We start from the raw sequence: 20700 nt of genomic DNA, 5'->3' as shown, positions 1-20700 counted from the left end.
AATTCCAGAGACTATGTGGTGAAGTTACAAAGGAGTTTGGGGTACGAGTACTCGCATATAGTGGATCCAGTGGGGCTCAGTGGAGGATTGGCTCTATTTTGGAAGCCATCTTATGAAGTTGAAGTTATTAGTGCGGATCACCGAATCATAGACGTGAAGGCCAAGCTTGGATCACTTTTGTTTTATGTTTCTTGTGTCTATGGGGATCCGGTAAGTAGTTTGAGACAAGGTGTATGGGATTCACTTGTTGACATTGGGGTGTCTTGAGATGCACCATGGCTGGTCATAGGTGACTTGAATGAAATGGTCAGTAATACTGAGAAGCTTGGAGGTCCAGCACGGGCGGAATCATCATTTTTCCCTTTTAGAAATATGATTCTTGATTGTCGCCTACGGGAGGTCTCCAGTATTGGTAATAGACTGTCGTGGGCCGGTAAACACAATAATATGTGGATCCAGTGCTGTTTGGATAGAGCCCTTGGGAATGAAGCATGGTTTCAGCTGTTTCCACGGGTGCAGGGTGAATATATGGAAACGATTGGCTCGGATCACAGGGCATTACTGCTACGCTTGGCTAATGATAATGTTTCTAGATCAGGAAGGTTCATTTTTAACAAAAGATGGATCTCTAAACCAGATTTCGCTGCGGTGGTTCAATCAGGTTGGAACAAAGGCGTGACTACGGGACAAACATCTGTGATGAGTCGGATTGCGGAGTGTAGAAGAACTATTTCTGGATGGAAAAGATCACAAAATCTGAATTCCAAAGTGCGGATACAGCAGGTTAGAGAGAAACTGGATGCAGAGGGTACCAAAATACATCCTAACTTTCAGCTTATGCGGGATCTGCGCTGGGAACTGGCTGAGAATTATCGAGCAGAAGAGCTTTATTGGAAGGAAAGGAGTCGAGAACAATGGTTGCAGGGGGGTGACCGCAACACGAAGTTTTTTCACGGTAGTGTTCAACGGCGTAGGATTCAGAATCATATTTTATCTCTTTTTGATGAAAATGGTGTAGAGCAGTTCTCTGAGGGGTCTAAAGGAGAGGTGGCCGTGGCATATTTCCGCAAGATGTTTACTAGCTCAAATCCTAGTGCCATAATGGAAGCTCTAGATGGGATAGTGCCTCGTGTCACTGATAGTATGAATGCAGAACTAATTCGCCCGGTTTCTGCATTGGAAATAAAGAATGCAGTTTTTAGCATCAAAGGGGAGAAGACGCCAGGGGCGGATGGTATGTCGAGTCAATTCTTTAAGGAATATTGGGATGTTGTTGGACCTCAGGTGGTGCAGGAGGTGCAACAGTTTTTTGCATCTGGTCATCTTCCATCTGATTGGAATTTTACGCAGATATGTCTAATCCCGAAGGTGCAGAATCCTACTCGCATGACCAACCTAAGGCCTATCAGTCTGTGTTCTGTATTATACAAAACAGTGTCTAAAGTTTTATGTCAGCGTTTGAAGCGGTTCCTGCCTAAAATAGTATCAGACACTCAAGGTGCCTTTGTGTCGGGTCGCCTCATAACTGATAACATACTTTTAGCACACGAATTTGTCCATGCGCTTCAGACGAAAGCAGGTTGTAATGAGGAATTTCTAGCCATTAAGACAGATATGTCTAAAGCCTACGACAGAGTAGATTGGAATTTTCTTGAAGAACTGCTTATTAGGCTTGGTTTTGATATTAAATGGGTTAACTGGATTATGAGCTGTGTGCGTTCAGTTACCTTCTCGGTTCTCATTAACGGGAAGGAACATGGCTTCATTAAACCAGAGAGGGGGATTAGACAAGGGGATCCTTTGTCCCCCTTTCTCTTTATTCTCTGTGCGGAGGCACTAGTCCATGTGATGAACAAGGCAGAGCAAGAGGGTAGACTCACGGGGCTGAAACTTACACCGGAGTGTCCTTCGATCCAGCACCTCCTTTTTGCTGATGATAGCCTATTTCTGTGTCGTGCTAGTCTTTTGGAATGCTCAAACCTGTTACAGTGTTTAAGGTTGTATGGAGATGCGTCTGGTCAAGAGATAAATCTCCAAAAATCATCGATAACCTTTGGAAAGAAGTTAGATCCGTACATGAGGAGGGTTATCGGTTTGTTTACGGGTATTGAACAAGAGGGAGGGGCTGGTAAGTACTTAGGCCTCCCTGAATGCTTTAGTGGCTCCAAGAAGGACATGTTAGCGTATATAACAGATAGATTAACATCTCGATTACGCGGTTGGTTCGAGAAAACATTGTCCTTGGGGGGAAAAGAAGTTTTGCTTAAAGCAGTGGCGCTTGCTCTTCCGGTGTATGCGATGTCCTGCTTTAGGCTATCGAAACACCAATGTAAGAAGATAACGAGTGCGATGGCTAACTTTTGGTGGAATGCAGTGGAGGAGAAGCAGAAGATGCATTGGGTTTCTTGGGAGAAAATGTGTAAGTCAAAGGATCAGGGTGGCTTAGGATTCAGGGATATAGACCGTTTTAATCAAGCTCTTCTTGCGAAGCAAGCTTGGTGCCTCCTGGATGGACCATCTTCGTTACTGGCACGGGTGTATAAAGCGAGATATTTTCCCTCGACATCGTTTATGGAGGCTAATCTTGGTCCGCGACCGTCTTATGCTTGGAGAAGTATATTATTTGGGAGAGAGTTGTTGGAAAAGGGCCTCATGAAGTCCATAGGTGATGGTTTGGATACCAACGTTTGGCTGGATAAGTGGGTTTTTGATGAGCTTCCACGGAGACCATGTAATAAGGAGCAGATGATAAATTTGAATCTCCGAGTGTCTGAACTTATCACTAATCAAGGGGACTGGAATCTACAGGCTCTTCAGGAACTTTTTCCCCCCTATGATGTTATCAAAATAAGATCATTTCCCCCGGATACGCGGCTTCAAGATAGGTTGGTATGGGCGTATACGAATAATGGACACTACTCAGTAAAGAGTGGTTATTGGTTGAGCTCTAAAGCTATGGAGGTCCCGGGTGGCGAATCAGAGGGCTCACGAGTGTTGAATGAACTAAAACAAAAGGTTTGGACAGTTGAGACAGCTCCAAAAATAAGAATGTTTCTATGGAGAGTCCTCTCAGGTGCTATAGCAGTTGCGGACTGCATGAGGAATCATGGTCTACAAGTTAATCCGATATGTCAGGTGTGCAGATCTGCCGACGAAACTGTGTCACATGCTCTGTTCCTTTGTCCTGTGGCGTCAACGGTTTGGTCAGCTACTGCGCTACCTTTGCCTGTCCAAGGTTTCTCTACTTCGGTCTCGGAGAACATTGGTTATTGTTTGAGGCTTATTACTAATACTGATCTACCATCGTCCCTACGCCTTGCTATACCTTGGATTTTATGGGAGATATGGAAGGCTCGTAATGGGATGGTTTTCAATAACAAGCTGCAAGACCATCATGTGTTAATTGCAGGTGCGGTGGCGGATGCTGAAGAATGGTTAAAACTGAATGAGTTGCAGAAGCAAGAGCAAAGGTCAGTTGTGGGTATTATGCGAGGGGGTATGTCACAGAAGAGGTGGACTAAACCAGCGTTTGGAATACTGAAATGTAATATTAACGCATCTTGGGCTAGTAGTCAGCACTATGCGGGGGGAGCTTGGATTCTTAGGAATCATGTAGGTGATGTTCTGTTCCATTCCCGGCATGCGTTTCTACCGACAGTGAATAGAATTGCTGCAGAACTACAATGTTTGCTTTGGTGTTTGGAGAGTTTACAGATCTTACAAATCCTATCGTTTGAAGTCTGGACAGATTGTGATGCAGTAATTCAGGCGCTTGAAAAACCGCAGGCTTGGCCTAAGTAACGTTCACTGCTTCATAAGATAAGCCAAGTTATGGTGCATTTGCAGAATGTATCAATACACCTTGCGTCAGCTAAGTCGAATGGAGTGGTGCGATCGCTTGCTAATAGTGTTACACGAGACGGCAGGTTGAACTCGTATTTGGCTTTGGGAGATCCTGCTTGGTTACATGAGCAGATTGCACGTGACAGCTATACTTAATATCGGGTGTTGTTTTCCCGTTTTGCTTGGTTTTTGGTTTGCTTTCTCTATTTGAAACATTGTATTCAACTTTTCTTTATATATCACAGATGATTAAAAAAAAAAAAAAGTATCAGATCTTAGTTTTGAAAAAATCTTTGATTAATTTCATCGGATGTTTGTTTAAAAATGAAGAATTAAAAATTGATGAAGAGGTAATTTTTTTAATGAAAAATTAAAGAGTCATTAGAGATAGCCAATGGAAGAAGAGCAAACGCGGTCGCATGATACTCGTCATGCGGTACACGTGGCAATCTTGCGTTCAAAACGCATCGTTTTTGTTCATAAATTTTATTTTCATCACTCTCGTTTACCCTAAAAAAAAAAAAAAAAAAAATCTAGCCCAAGGAAGGAAAAAAAAAAAAGTAGATTAGACAAAAAAATAGAAAGAAATAAAAGGAAAAAAGGAAATAAAAAAATAGGAAAGGCAAAAAAAGAAGAGAAACGCTTAGTATCTCTCCGGCGACTTGAACCCAACCCAAACCTGAGGATCAAATTAGGGCACAAGGGCCTCTCGGAGACTGAAGCCATGGGAAGGAAAAAACTAGAAATCAAGCGAATTGAGAACAAAAGTAGCCGACAAGTCACCTTCTCCAAACGTCGTAATGGTCTCATCGAGAAAGCTCGTCAGCTTTCTGTTCTCTGTGACGCATCCGTCGCTCTTCTCGTCGTCTCCGCCTCCGGCAAGCTCTACAGCTTCTCCTCCGGTGATAAGTACGTCTTTTCCTTATCTGGGTTCTCGTTTTTTTTTCCCCTTTAAGCTTCGGTTTTGTGCTTTCTCTTTACTTTGTTTTTGAAGAAAAATAAATATTTTAAAAAGACACAAACAAAATAAAAAATAAAAAACAATTAATGTATAGTTTGATTTTTCCGGCGAATCTCTTGTTGTTTTACTCGGTTCGGTCTTTGTTAGTGTTTTTTCTATGACCATGTGAGATACATGAGATAACTAAATCTATGGAAGAACAATGTCGTGTTGAGCTTAAGCTTCTTACTTTTTTCTCTTCTTTTCTCTCTCTATCTCTCTCTCTTTTTCCTTAAATTTTTTTCTGCATGGATTTTATTTTATTTGGAAATTTTTTGCATGTCATTTGAGATTTGCTTGACACGTTCTGCTGCGTACTCGATGTTGTCTAGTGAAGTTTCAAGCCGTCTTTGATTGCTACTTGGCTTTAGGGATTAATCACTACACGAAAACACGGCGTTTGGGACTACTGGAATCGTCTCAAATCAGTCGCTAAGTCGGTATGTGCAACTATTGAAGGACTGTTATATTTGGTCGCAAATATTTGGTCGCAAATTGTTTTGGTCGCAAACCAGTCCCTTATTTGCGACGCATTGGAGACAAGGGTTATGGTCGTTAATTAGCGACTACGGACAGACCGAAACGTACCGTCGTAATGAACGACTCTATAGTGACTCACTGGCGCAGTCGTAATTGGCGACTACGGACAGACCGGAATATACCGTCGTAATTAACGACAGTATAGTGACTCGCTTTGGCAGTCGTAATAGACGACTTCTTTCAGACGACATGGTAGTCACAAATTAGCTACGTTTGGAAGACTGACTTAATACCACAGTAAACTTTAAAAATCTGAATTTTGGTCCTAAAATAGTCGCTGTTTAGTCACAAGATAGTCGCAAAGGAGTCAGAATTGTTTGTGACGGACTGAAGACTAAGTTTTTTTAGTCCCAAAATCTTGACATATACACAACAAATTTGGTACTTTGTTTGTGTTTATTTAAATTATAAATGGTCGCAAATCAGTGAAAATATACCTAGTAATTTGGGACAGTATACAATAAATTTTGAAAAAAAAAACCTGAATTTAAATTAAAATCCTGATTTGAATGATCTTAACAAAAAACATACAAATCATTCAACGATCATATACAGAAAATAGTTTTAGGCTAAGGATCTAGAAACACTACTACACAATCCAAAAAATAGTTATAGAGGCTTAAAAGAGATAGAATTAGTTTGTTAAGCATGAGAGGATGATACTGACAAAGGTGAAGTGGTTGGTGCAGTCGCAGGTGAAGTAGATGGTGAACTAGCTCCTGAAGTGGTTGTTGCAGGTTGGTTGACATTGGTCGCAGTGGCTGGAGTGATGTTGGTTGCTGGTGCTGCTGTGGTTAATGGCGCATTGGCTGGTGGTTGAGTAGACAAGAATTCTGCAACCCCCGGATCACTAGTCTTCAAGTAGGATACGAGCATCTCCAAGGTTGCAATGCGGTTTTGAGCGTCACGTTGCTCCTCATCACGTCTAGCATCTTCTCTGGCACGTCGAGCATTTTCTTCATCTTGATCAGCGAGCTTACGACGAGCAACCTGGAGTTGTTCTTGAATCTCTAACAGCGAATCTGGACTAGAGCTTGGATAAGTAGCCTTTCTTTTCCCTTTGGTGATTATCTCCGAGAGACTTCCAAGTCCAAAGGGGGTTCCCTTGGCATTCGTTACAGTACACTAAGACAAAAGAAGAGATGATCATTCACAAAACAAACATAACAAACAGAAATATCACACAAACCCAGATAGAAATATCACACAAACCCAGATAATCAACATCGAGTATTCTCAAGCATCAATCAAAAGTATATCAATATCAAGGATTCTTAAGCATCAATCAAAATCAGATACTTAGCTTAGCAAAATAAGACAATTATGATAGGCACAACAAAGACAATTGTACTGGAAATTACCTTTAAGAAAATGTCATCTTTTTCTTGAATGGGGAGGAGGGTTGCATGAGGAGAATCTGGCGAGGAGTGGTCTGTAACATCAGACTCCATTTGAGACATTACCTCCTCTATGTTCTTCTCATATGTCTCCACAACTTGTTTGGCCTTCTGAATAAAAACTTCCATCTGCCTTTGTATGTGTTGCGACAAACACCTCTCCAAGCGAGACAGGACGTCCCAACTTTTCTTCCTACAATGGATAGAAAAATGTTAATTGTGGATACTGAAATATTTAAATGAAATAATTAGAGTTAGTTTAGAGCATTTACCAACTCTTGTTGAATTCGCAAGTAAGATTTCTGGCTGGATAGATGTTTGTGGATTCCAAGACCGTCACGATCAGAATTACGGGCTTGGGATGCATTAGAGCTCTTCTCCTTAGCTTCAGGTGTGTCCCAATGCTCCCACATTTGTTTCCAAAGTGTAGGATTGATCCAAATCGGTGGCTCATCATACGTCTTTGCTTGACTTACAATTCCTTTCATTCTGTTTTTCGCTATCTTCACAAATCCTTCTCTCACAAGCTCAGTAATCGCAACATCCCAATTGTATTTCCTCTACACAGTACAACAATGTAAAGTAAGTGTCAAGTAAGTAAACAAAAGACAAACTCATTGACTTAGTTTAGTAAAAAAAGAAACTGTGTCTAAAAAGAAACTCATTACCGTAAAGGATCTAAAATATCTCTCCCGTATGTGTAATGGCGTAACCTTCCAGCTGAAGTATGGACCATCGAACTTTCTCCTTAAAATCCCAGAAATAACACGAGATAGCTTTCCTTTGTCTCGTCCAAACCTGTTACATAAATATGAGAGTGTTAAGTTATAAAATATAAGCCATCAAACATAAGCGAATGGATCACAACACAATAATCTAATGGAAATTGAACTAAACTTCACAACACAATACAACACAACACAACAAACTTTGAAAACAATTTAGAAACTTTGAAAACAACTAAGAAAACGAACCAAACTTTGAAAACAATAAGAAACTGAACCAAACAATAATCTACTTATTTTATCTAAACGATAACACAACACACAAAGCGTTATTCAAATGGGAGCAATGCGATAATCAAATTATAAAATAAAAGAAAAAAATATTTTACCAAATGATAAAATGATAATCAAATGATAAATATTTTACTTATTTATCAAAATAATAATCAAATGATAAAATAAAAGAAAAAAATATTTTACCATATGCTTTGAGTGTCGGGGATGGGATGCGGACTCAATATCGGGAGATGGTGTCGACCAGGAAGTGCAAGCAACTCATCCAGTTGCTGTTGGAAGTCTTGATTCTGAGCCGGTGGTGGATGCTCTTGACCGTCCTGATTCGGAGGCGGCGGCGGTTGGAATCCTTGATTCGGAGGAGCCAGCGGTTGATACACCGGATTCTGAGGATTCGGCGGCAGAAACCCCAGATCCTGAAGCGGCGGTGGATAAGCCGGATGGTGAAGCGGTGGTTGATATCCACCATTGTGAAGCGGCTGGTTGTATCCCGGATTCTGAGGAGCCACCTGTTGATACACCGGAACATGAGCATGCGGTGGTGGTGGCTGCTGCATCTGGGAGTGGAGCTGTTGTTGAAAGCCTGGTTGTTGTGGCTGAGGAGAAGCTTCTCGAGGATACTGGGGAAATGATGCTTGCGTATACCGAGATGGAAGCGACGGTTGAGATTGTTGGGAGTGTGAAGAATTTTCGTTGTGAGAGGAAGGGTTAGAGGAGTGAGACGACGAAGCGACATCTCTACTTCGTCTCGCAACGCCGCCAGATCCATGACCACCACCGCCAGATCTACGACCACCACCGCCAGATCCACGACCACCACCGCCGGATTTCATCGGAACAGAAGTCGGAGAAGAAGTCGGAGAAGAAGTCGGAATTTCAGTAGATTAGAAAACGAAAAGACAGAGAGAAAAGAAAAAAGAGGGTTTCGGGAAATTATGAGGGTTTCGATATTTACTAAGAGTGTTACTAAGAGTGTTCAATTTGATGGGGGGGGGAATAATTAAACTCGGGGGAATAATTACCGCTAATAATTTTCACTAAAATTTGGGGAAATTTTAATCCGTAAGAAAGTAGTGGTACTTTAAGACTACTTTGTGACTGTCGTAAACATTAAACAAAAACTATACTTAGTGGCAGAACAGTCGCAAATTATAAACCCAGACACCTACACGTCTCAATTTGTTGACATGCACAATCTAAATAGTGACAAAACAGTCGCAAAATATAAGTTCAGTCACAATATAGTCTCAATTTGTGACGTCTTTGTGACAATAAAATATTAGTATAATTTTGTGTTAAGATTTTATAACCAAAAACATATTAGACATGACCCTTTGATCATGTATACTCTCATTTAAGAGTTTAGTTTTGATAAAATATCAAACATAATAATTTTTATATGTTTTTGTAAATATATACAACCTTCACTACTTTAACTTAATTAAACACATGTAATTCTAATACATGTGTTGGAGGATATAAACATAATTGTCTAATTTGGTGTTTTATTTATGTGATTATAGAAATTTAGTAAATATTAGATGTCACATATAAGTAGAAATGTATAAGTTGATATTTTTTGTACTCAAATTTGTAAAATTCTAAAATTAATGTAAGATACTCGCTAAACCGTTGTACTTTAAGACTCTATTGCGACTGACAGAAACAGATGCACAATCACTTTAGTGACAAAACAGTCGCAAAATATAAGTTCAGTCACAATATAGTCTCAATTTGTGACGTCTTTGTGACAATAAAATATTAGTATAATTTTGTGTTAAGATTTTATAACCAAAAACATATTAGACATGACCCTTTGATCATGTATACTCTCATTTAAGAGTTTAGTTTTGATAAAATATCAAACATAATAATTTTTATATGTTTTTGTAAATATATACAACCTTCACTACTCTAACTTAATTAAACACATGTAACCCTAATACATGTGTTGGAGGATATAAACATAATTGTCTAATTTGGTGTTTTATTTATGTGATTATAGAAATTTAGTAAATATTAGATGTCACATATAAGTAGAAATGTATAAGTTGACATTTTTTGTACTCAAATTTGTAAAATTCTAAAATTAATGTAAGATACTCGCTAAACCGTTGTACTTTAAGACTCTATTGCGACTGACAGAAACAGATGCACAATCACTTTAGTGACAAAACAGTCGCAAAATATAAGTTCAGTCACAATATAGTCTCAATTTGTGACGTCTTTGTGACAATAAAATATTAGTCTAATTTTGTGTTAAGATTTTATAACCAAAAACATATTAGACATGACCCTTTGATCATGTATACTCTCATTTAAGAGTTTAGTTTTGATAAAATATCAAACATAATAATTTTTATATGTTTTTGTAAATATATACAACCTTCACTACTCTAACTTAATTAAACACATGTAACCCTAATACATGTGTTGGAGGATATAAACATAATTGTCTAATTTGGTGTTTTATTTATGTGATTATAGAAATTTAGTAAATATTAGATGTCACATATAAGTAGAAATGTATAAGTTGACATTTTTTGTACTCAAATTTGTAAAATTCTAAAATTAATGTAAGATACTCGCTAAACCGTTGTACTTTAAGACTCTATTGCGACTGACAGAAACAGATGCACAATCACTTTAGTGACAAAACAGTCGCAAAATATAAGTTCAGTCACAATATAGTCTCAATTTGTGACGTCTTTGTGACAATAAAATATTAGTCTAATTTTGTGTTAAGATTTTTTAACCAAAAAAATATTAGACAAAACATAACAGTCGCACTATAGTCTCAATTTATGACGTTTTTCTGACTATAAAATATTGATAAAATTAGAGAGAAAACATCATCGAAATTTCAATAAAATTATAATAACACTAGTGTTTGCGATTTCAATAAAATTACAAATACACAAATAATAAACATGAAAATTATTCATATTCCTCATTTTCATCTTCTTGATCTTCATCCTCATCTGAAGACGAAGACGACGACGAGTAGTTGCCACGAAATTCGTCTTCTTGTTCAGCATCGTTGATCTCAAAATCAAGTTCTTCATTAGGCTGATTACCATCTACGAAACTGTCAACTATGATCTCCTCTATTGAATCTGTCATTCCATCATCAACTGTTTGCTGCAATATAACAACCTCCTTTTGTTTTAAGTTCCCTTGTACAGCATGCCTTGGATTAACTTTCAGAACGTTGAGCCAAAGTTTTCGAGGTCGTTTAGTGTGAGGATATGAAAGATAACAAACTTGATCAGCTTGAGAACCTACACATAAAAAATGGTTCTCAATTAGATGTATATATATATCTATAAATATATATTTAAAATAGAACATTACCTAATATAAACGGTTCATAATGTCGGTATCTCCTTGATGACAACACGTCAACAATGCCTCCATCGCGTATTCGAGTGCCTTTGTCAATTGTAGAGTCATACCATTCACAATAGAAAAGTGTGACCCGTAAATTCAAAAATCCTGGATAGGTAAGCTCTATGATATTTTCAATGGTCCCGTAAAAATCGTCCTCGCCAGATGAATTGGAATAAGTTTGTCCTCGGACACATACCTCATAATTCATTGTTTTTTTAGTGAGACCGTGAGCTTTTGTGTGAAACAGATAACCTCTTGTAAAATATATAGGCCAAGACTTAACTTTATTTTCAGGACCGTCCACGATTTCATGGACCCATGGAGGAAAACTTTCAAAACCACCACGCACCTGTGCCAAATATATATACAAAATTTTAGATCACAATATTTATCATGTTGATATAATTAATTGGTGGATAGTAAAACATACATATTGCTTAATCCATTCATGGAAATCTTCTTCTCTTTTCGACCTAACATCTTCATCAGATAGTTTTGGATATTCATATCGAATTTGCGCCTCCAACAATCTGTATTTTATCAACAAAAAGTAAATATTTTAAAGTTTACCTAAGAACATATGGTTATAAATATACTTGGTAAATCAAAAATACCTCTCATGTTGCTGGAAATAATCACAATTGCGCAGAACATATGCGTGTGCACATTTATAATCTTTTTCAGTTAACCAAAATTCACTACTTTTTCCGCCTGGACGACCAACTTGAGTGAATATATCTGGTACTTGTATAGGATATACAGGTACTTCACCTTCTTCATGCCGAATTAACCTGTTAAAGTTTATTTTGTAAAACCTTTTCACAATTTTAGAAGTTGATAGAAAAATTCAATAATCATATTTGAAGTTTTACCTTCTTCTCCTTGTTGTAGAAATGTGTGAAGCGAAATAGTGTTCTGAGAAATAAGATATCTCATCATTCAAGTAGGATTGAACTATTGAGCCAACTGGATATCTTTTGTTCTTCGCTTTCCCTTTTAAACGTTAAAAAAACCTTTCGAAAGGATACATCCACCTATATTGCACAGGACCACCAAGTTGTGCTTCATAAGGTAGGTGAATAGGGAGGTGCTCCATTACATCAAAGAATGAAGGAGGGAAGATTTTCTCCAAATTACACAAGATCATGACAATATTATCCTTCAGAATTTCGAGGCGGGATTGCTCCAATGTTCTACTACATAGGTCGCGGAAAAATGCTCCAATCCCTACAAAGTTATAACATGTTATGTTGTTACATATAAATATAATATCAACAACTAAACCAAATTAAATGTTTAATTTATATACCTGAAATCGCCAGGTGGACATTACGCGGTAAAAGCTCTGCAAATATGAACGGAAGCAATCGTTCCATAAACACATGGCAGTCATGACTCTTCATTCCCGAAAACTTTCCATTTTTCATGTCAGCACAGCTAGCTAAATCTGCGACATATCCGTCTGGGAATCTAACATCTTCTTTTACCCATTTTAATAAAGCCTCTTTCGCTTTGGTTTTCAATCTCCAAATAGGGAATGGGGCTCTCCCTTGAGCATCTAGATGTAAATCTTGCCGGGAACAAAATCTTGCAATATCCAATCTTGACTGCACGTTGTCTTTCGATCTATCTTTTACATTCATAGTGGTGTACATCAAGTTATCAAAGACATTTTTCTCGACGTGCATCAAATCCAGGTTGTGCCTTAAATTCAGATCGACCCAGTACGGTAACTGCCATAATATGCTTTCTTTATGCCAATTATGCCATCTTCCGTAGCCTTTAACTTTCTTTTCGTGACCATTCCCACCGCAAATAGATGTTTTAGGTGCTTTGGCTTTCCTTATACGCTCATAGATAGCTTGACTACTCAGAGATGCTGGTGGCTCGTCATTCAATGAATCTTTTCCCTTCAGAAAGTCCTTTTTATTCTTCCGCATCGGATGACTTGTAGGAAGAAATCTCCTATGACAGTCAAACCAACATGTTTTCCTCCCAGCTGGTAATTGAAAAGCACCAGTGTCATCCATACAAATTGGACATGCTAATCTTCCATGTGTCGTCCATCCCGACAACATACCGTATGCTGGAAAATCGCTTATTGTCCACATAAGAACAACTTTCATGTTGAAATTTTGATTTAGTGAGATATTATAAGCCTCAACCCCATTATACCATAACTCCTTTAACTCATCGATTAATGGTTGGAGGAAAACATCAAGGCTGGCTCGTGGGTGGTTTGGTCCGGAGTTCAGAATCGTAAGAAATAAATACTCGCTGTTCATGCACATATCCGGAGGTAGGTTGTATGGAGTTAAGATCACAGGCCACAAAGTATGATTTTTGGAGACCCCAAATGGATTACAACCATCTGTACATAACCCAAGGTAAACGTTTCGTGGCTTTTGCGCAAATGTGGGATGTAAATGTTGGAAATTCTTCCATTCAGGCGCATCAGATGGATGACACATTACTCCATCTTCTGAATCATGCTCAGCATGCCATCTCATTGATGATGCGGTCTTCTCTGATTGGTACATCCTCTTCAATCTATCTGCAATAGGTAGATACCACATACGACTGAAGGGTATTCTAGTTCTACCCCCACTACTTTTGTACCTTGGCTTCCCACAGAACTTGCAATGCTCCAAATTCCCATCTTCTTTCCAAAATATCATACAATTCTCTATACATACATCAATTGTATGGTATGGCAATCCTATCTTTCGAACTAAATTCTCTGTCTCGTAGTATGAACCAGTAGCTTGATTACCCTCTGGTAAAACCTCCGTAAACAATTCAGCCCAATCGTCCATGCATGCCTCAGACAAATTATTATCAACCTTGATGTTTATGAACCTAGACGCCAATGATAGTTGCGAATGACCTTCATGACATCCATCATAAAGTGGACTATTTGCAGCATCTAACATGTCATAGAACCGTTTCGCCTCTTCAATGGGTTCTTCATGGATATGATCATATCCATGATCATATCCACTTTCATACTCATGATACTCATTAAAAGGCGTGGTACCATGAAATGCATCATTCACCATCTCAGCATATACATTTCCCTCAAATCCTATTGGCTGACTACCAGGTTGACTACCATGCTGACTACTAGTACTAGTATAATTTGTATTAGGATAATGACTACTAGTTCCTACCCCTAGCACGTCATAATCTTCACCATGTTCAGACCATACATAATAATTTGGCATAAATCCTTTACTATGCAAATGATTAGATATTGTCGTACCATGCAAAATAACATCGTTCTGACATTTTACGCAAGGACAGTAAAACCTACCTCCACTGTTTTGTGCCATAGGCTGGCTGTTTGCGAAATTCATGAACTGCTCAACTCCCGCCAAAAATTCTTTAGAGATATTATTTGTTCTTCCATCGATCCGATTATACATCCACTCTCGAGATGAATTCCACATAGCTTTTTTTTTTCTTTTCTTCTAAAAAAACAAATCTTCTTTCTCTCTTTTTTTTTCTTCTCTTCTAAAAAAAAAAAAAAAATCTTTTTTTCACTACTTTTTTTTTATTCCGTCTCTCTACTTAGAAATGAATGAGAGTGATATGAATGGAATGGTGAGAGTGATGCGTTATATATAGTATAAATTTTGCGACTACTTTGCGACTCCAGTAAAAACAGTCGCAAATAAGGACTCCTTTGTAACTAAAAACTACATAATTGAGACAAATTAAAGCTCGAAACAGCTCAATACAAACGCAAACTGAAACATTTATCACGTTTTTTGCCGACATCAATAAGTGACTGCTTTGCGACTCTTTTGCAACAACGAACGGATGTGTCGCAAATAACGACGCATTTGTCACTGTTTTACCACGTAATAGAGACTCAAAAAAGGGTCACAAAAGTTCAGTACAAATCCACACTACCACATTTACCACGTTTTTTACCGACATAGTCACCGACTGATTTGTGACAATAAAATTAAAAGCAAAACAAAAGTGGCAAATACGTCGTGATTTAAAGACAGCTTTGCGACTAACTTTACTGACTTAATCTTCAGTTTATAGTTTGTCATAAATTGCGATTATTTTGCGACGCTCTATTTTTTCTCGATAAAATGTCCCAAAGTAGTCGCATAATAGCAACGAGTTAGCGACTACAGTTAATCGCCGTAAATTTGCGACTGTTTTACGTCCATTGTATTCGTCATCGTTAGTCCGTGGCAAAAGTGTCACAAAGTAGTCACAAAAGTTTGCGACTATAAATTCAGTCACAAAAAGTAGTCCCAAACGCCGTGTTTTCGTGTAGTGAATTCCCTATGTTTCTGATTAGTTTTTATGTCAGAATTGCTGGATCTCTCTTTTTTCTAAGTGATTAAAATTCATTAGATCTCTTTGGATTTGTATCCAGTGCAATGTACCTTCGGGAGATCTATGCAAATCCGAGAGATCCATAGAATTTCAATGGGGTTAAATGCTGAATAATGCATACCACATTGTGCAGTTACTGATTGTTGATCTTCTATGGGTTTCTCTCTTTGTCATGGACCTATCACTTGATGATTATCCAAATTAGTGTTTCTAATTGATTATATATAGTACTTGTGAATATTGGTAGCTTTAAAAAACTTAGCCTCGCAATTAGTCCTTACCGCACATATGCTACTTAAGCTATGTGATCTGGTATCGATTGCGATTAATTGCAATTGTTGTGTGCATCTTTAACACTTTGTGCCGCACATAATGTACATTAACTGGACTATTTTTAGACTAAAACTCATTGCTCTCTTGGATTTGCATACATATACATTCCCGGGAGATTTATAAATAAAATTAGTACCATAGATCAATAATAATTTTGGTTCAAATGTATGTCACATTACTTGTAAAACTATGACTAAAATATTAATCTTTTTATGGATTAATATACATGTTTTTTATAATGATTTCTCTCCTTTTTATGGATTTTCTTACTTGAAGATTAATTATCCAAAGGTTAATAGTTTCCTACCCTAGTAGTTACCTCACATAGCTGTGCTACATATATATTTATGTTATTGTTTATCAACTATCGCTCTTAATCTTTTAATGGATGTGTGCCTATATACAAGACTGTGTCCTCAACATGAATCCACAACCTTGTAATTTTTGTTGTGCAAATTGACAAATCACACAACCTTTGTATCTTGGGTCTTTTTGTCATGAATATTGCCAATAACTCAACCTTGTTTCTTTGTTGCCTCTAGGAAATGTAAAACTCCAGAAAACTTGTCTTCATATAAGAAATATCAATATGATTCTACATTGTCAAAATTAAACCCGGTGTAGTGTTTACTACAACCCTCCTATATACTAACCAAGTGGTTGTAGTGGTTTGGCCATGTTGGTCAAGATGATATGCGGATTCTCTCACTTGCTGCATACTTTGTTAGGGTTTGTTCACGCCTTATACTGAATGTTAGGTCCAGCCTTGGAATAGCCGAGACACCTGGCTCACTAATTATGAGTTAAAAAGAAACATTATTCACTCAATAACTCATTTTTGCATCCTTAATTTTGGTGCAAAGAGCTTAACTTCACAATGGAACTGAAACCTATTCGCACAAATTATTAAGTGACTTAGCGGTAGTTTTATCAAATTTGCTTTGACCTCTATTAGGTAATTATGTAGTTTTAGTTTTATCTGTCTTAGGTTTTTCCTTCTTTGGAACAATTTCTATATATTGGTGATACTTGATAGATGCCTCAGTAAGTTGATGTCTCAGTAACTCTTCACCTTTACTGCTTGATTTTTTGCTTTCAATATAGTTAATTGGAACCTCAACAGTTTCTATACAAACGAGGAAGAAAATGGAAGATGGAAATACAAAATGGAAAACCGGTTTCCTATTCTTAGGAAACTGTTTAGATTTTCGTTGCAAAGAAACATAAAATAAAATTATGAGATTGTTGTCTAAAAACTCGGTCAATGTATTTGGAGTTTGGATTTACGTATTGGTCATCTGCTTACCGGCCACATCATCATCATCATCATGTTATGGCTTATCAATACTCCATTACCAGAAAGAACCTTGAGGTCAAGGTTCATATGAAAACTCAAAAAAGTTGTCTTGTATATATGTTCAGATGGTAATACTTAGAAAACCAATAGTTGATGTCACCGTTTTTGACACACGATTAGGCGTTTTCTTTTTAGTTATGCATAAGAACACTAAAATTTTTGATAGGATGATGATAAAGATAGAATTTAGAGGATAAATAGGTTTTGTTTTTATAATGGTATTGATGCCACAATTTGTGGTTCAAATCACTTCCGAGACAAAAGAAAGAAGATATATAGGGTGTTGTTTTGACTTTTGATGCTAATTGCGGTATGGATCGAATCCAAAAATGGAAGATCAGATAGAGGTTACATACAATCAGAATAATGTAAGTCAATGAATTGGAAGCAGTCTTCCACTGTTTCTTATGTTTAGGGTTGTCTTTTAATTATGTGCCGAAATTATAAATAAAAATGACTTTCTGTAAGACTCAGTCCATGTCCTTGGAATTTGGCTTAAACGTAGGTATATTGGACGTCTGCTGAGCGCTTACTGCCATGTCATCATGTAGTGATTCATCAATATCTGTGTGTACGTTTTCGTGAGTATATGTTTTCTTTAACAGTAAAAAGTCTGTTTGTATTGTACACTCTCTCTTAAGCCTCAGTTGCTTGTTTGCATTTAAGTTTCCTTCTGTGTTTCCATGTTATATTATATCAATCAATGTACCATATATAGAAGCACAAACAAAATTGCATAGAAACAATCTGGACAGTGGACGCTTGAGATTAGGGTTTTCTGTAAACGAATTTTAGATCACAGGGATAATCTATATACATGCCTTAGTTTTAGACTTTTAGTAAACCTTTTCTTTGTGGAAAAATGTAAAATCTCAACCTACCGATATATATTAAAATAATTCATTGGATAATCAAACTTTGAACATTTCTTGGTAAATTTTTAGAGTTATTTATTTAGAGATGAAAAGATCTATATATGTGTAATTATTTAGGTTTTGTCTCTAAATGTCTCCTTTGATGACACCATATACATGTTTTATAGTTTCCAGTGGTCTTTTCAAGGGTTACCTTGTATTTTATTATCCTAACATACTTTTCTTTTTTGTCATCTCTCCAGCCTGGTGAAGATCCTTGATCGATATGGGAAACAACATGCTGATGATCTCAAAGCCTTGGTAATACAAATGTTTCGGATATTTTCCCAGATGGATTTTCATGAGGCGTAGATTTACTAAAGACGTAGAGAGTTCAGTAATCAATACTGTCAGAGCCTATTCATAGCCTCCTGTCTAGCTTGCATTTTTATAGGCCTGGGCTAAGAGGCATATAACGTTTTCACATATAGTCACTATTTGGAGTTGTGTAGTTGTAATTGTTTAATAGATATGAGTAAACGAATGTTTAGCACCATAACATTGTGGAGATATATCTAGATAAAGGAATTGCATCATTGATCCACCATGCGCTATTAGCTTGCTAAGTGATTCTAAATATATAATGAGATGGTGTACCAACATGCATACTGAAATCCTGCTAGCCTTGTCTTTTACCGCGTCTTATATATGTCCCTTTTCTTTGGCCAGGATCTTCAGTCAAAAGAACTGAACTATGGTTCACACCATGAGCTACTAGAACTTGTGGAAAGGTTAGTACTAGCTAAGACTATATTTGCTCTCCTCCTTTGATTATAAAGGAATTAGGGTTTCCTTGTAAAACTATGAATATATGCAGCAATCTTGTGGAATCAAATGTCAACAATGTGAGTGTCGATTCCCTCGTTCAACTGGAGGAACACCTTGAGACCGCCCTCTCCATAACTAGAGCGAAGAAGGTAAGTGGATTCTATAATGTCTAGCTACTCTTTCCTGAATTTTATTTTCCGAGAATAACCTTATTGCTTTTATTTGTTACAGACAGAACTAATGTTGAAGCTTGTTGAGAACCTCAAAGAAAAGGTTAGATATTTGATTCCAAGTTTAGAACATATATCAGATTTATACTCTAGGGTACTGTTTTCATTGTTTCTGTAAGTCTGTTTAATGAGCTTTTCACACGTCTTTGCAACTTCTTCCCAATACATATGTTGTGGATTCCAAAATCTGAATTTGTTAGGTTGTGATTTGTGATTGCTGATCATGATGATCTTTAAAACAGGAGAAATTGCTGAAAGAAGAGAACCAGGTTTTGGCTAGCCAGGTAACGAAAGCTACTTTTTCTATATATATGCATACCTAATAAGCCATTCTTTCCACTTTAAGCATTTACTAGGTAGCACTTCTGTGTCTTGTATTCTAGAAATTTTATTTCTCAAGATTAGGCATTTTGGTTGTTGGTAGATTAGGTATTATTAGGGTTTGTGAGATTGTTACTGCTGAATAAGGACAGAGATTTGATTCGGTCTGGTTTGAGTTAGGGAAACTTTGATTCGGATTTTAGAATGACAGATGAAAAGTTTAATATAATTTTAAGATAAAAGACACACAAACAAACAAAATTCATGAACAGTATAATTTCATTATTACATAATAATTTGTTCGGTAAAATATATATTTTTATAACGATTATTGCTATATCATTTCACTAAAATAATATATACTTTTCTGTTGGTGCGAGTAATATTAGGTTTTGGTTGTTCTTTTTCTGGATTTGGGATAATAAAGGTTTTAATTAGGTTTTGGTTCAGTTTGAGATTTCTGAACGGATTAGTTTTTTGTGCGTCATGGTTAAGGTTTGGATCCATGTGTCCAGTAGTCTAGCTACTTTTACATCCTCAAGGTTAAATTATAAACAGGGAAGTAGTCTAGAACAGACAAATTATGGAAGCAAAATGGTGGAACTGAGTGTTAGTTTTAGATTGGTGGAATGAAAAAAGAATATTCATATATGAGTAGACAAACAGGTAAAAAGTGAATAGTGATTTTGACCTATGATTATCGTACAGATGGAGACGAATCATGTTGTTGGAGCAGAAGCTGATATGGAGATGGAGATGTCACCTGCTGGACAAATCTCCGACAATCTTCCGGTGACTCTCCCGCTGCTCAATTAGGGCGGTTGATATCAAAAATCCAAAACATATATATAATTAAGGGAAGAAAAAAAAAAAAAAAGATATGTAATTATTCCGCTGATAAGGGCGCGTCGTATGTATGTATATCTTAATACTCCCTCCTCTCTCTCTCTCTCTCTCTCTCTCTTTGGCTTGTGTGTGATACTTAAAAAGTAGATTGAAAGTCAAATATTATCTGTTTAAGACAAAACTATATATGATGAAACTTTTGTACCTTATTTGAGAGAGCTTTGCATCGAGATGTTGTTTTGTGTGTTCTCCTCTTCTGTCCAAAGCTTGTGTTTGCTTCACAGTGAAGAAGTCTTCTGCTTATTTTGCAGTAGAGGCGTGGCACAACTCTGCTCTATATGTCCTCGTAATTTAATTTGTTTTTATCTAAAACGCGTTGCGGT

General features: G+C 37.1%; 5 protein-coding genes across 5 annotated transcripts; 2 read left to right on the top strand and 3 right to left on the bottom strand.

Moving 5' to 3' along the window:
* The first annotated feature begins 303 nt into the window (after positions 1-303).
* On the top strand, positions 304-3801 carry LOC147918445 (uncharacterized). Its single transcript, XM_087505801.1, has one exon. The coding sequence runs from the start codon at positions 304-306 to the stop codon at positions 3799-3801; it is 3498 nt and encodes a 1165-aa protein (XP_087361927.1).
* Positions 3802-4346: 545 nt separating this feature from the next.
* LOC104769212 (MADS-box protein FLOWERING LOCUS C) lies at positions 4347-20526 on the top strand. The gene is made up of 7 exons (XM_087504327.1): positions 4347-4752; positions 18356-18413; positions 18822-18883; positions 18970-19069; positions 19152-19193; positions 19393-19434; positions 20180-20526. The coding sequence occupies exons 1-7, from the start codon at positions 4568-4570 to the stop codon at positions 20285-20287; spliced, it is 597 nt and encodes a 198-aa protein (XP_087360453.1). The 5' UTR covers positions 4347-4567; the 3' UTR covers positions 20288-20526.
* Positions 5579-8632, bottom strand: LOC147918443 (uncharacterized). The gene is made up of 2 exons (XM_087504326.1): positions 7986-8632; positions 5579-7578 (listed from the first exon to the last, which is right to left on the bottom strand). Exons 1-2 carry the CDS (start codon positions 8630-8632, stop codon positions 7395-7397), a joined length of 831 nt encoding a protein of 276 aa, XP_087360452.1. The 3' UTR covers positions 5579-7394.
* Positions 6026-7459, bottom strand: LOC147918444 (uncharacterized). Its single transcript, XM_087505691.1, has 3 exons — positions 7053-7459; positions 6745-6973; positions 6026-6508 (listed from the first exon to the last, which is right to left on the bottom strand). The coding sequence occupies exons 1-3, from the start codon at positions 7235-7237 to the stop codon at positions 6026-6028; spliced, it is 897 nt and encodes a 298-aa protein (XP_087361817.1). The 5' UTR covers positions 7238-7459.
* Positions 12062-14689, bottom strand: LOC147918442 (uncharacterized). Its single transcript, XM_087504325.1, has 2 exons — positions 12499-14689; positions 12062-12416 (listed from the first exon to the last, which is right to left on the bottom strand). Exons 1-2 carry the CDS (start codon positions 14636-14638, stop codon positions 12193-12195), a joined length of 2364 nt encoding a protein of 787 aa, XP_087360451.1. The 5' UTR covers positions 14639-14689; the 3' UTR covers positions 12062-12192.
* Positions 20527-20700: the final 174 nt, after the last annotated feature.

Source organism: Camelina sativa, chromosome 20, assembly GCF_030686135.1.
Source record: "Camelina sativa cultivar CO46 ecotype springtype chromosome 20, ASM3068613v1".
In the NCBI taxonomy this organism is placed as follows: domain Eukaryota; kingdom Viridiplantae; phylum Streptophyta; class Magnoliopsida; order Brassicales; family Brassicaceae; genus Camelina; species Camelina sativa.
Note: the sequence above shows the minus strand (reverse complement) of the source record. Positions and strands in the feature narration are given on the sequence as shown.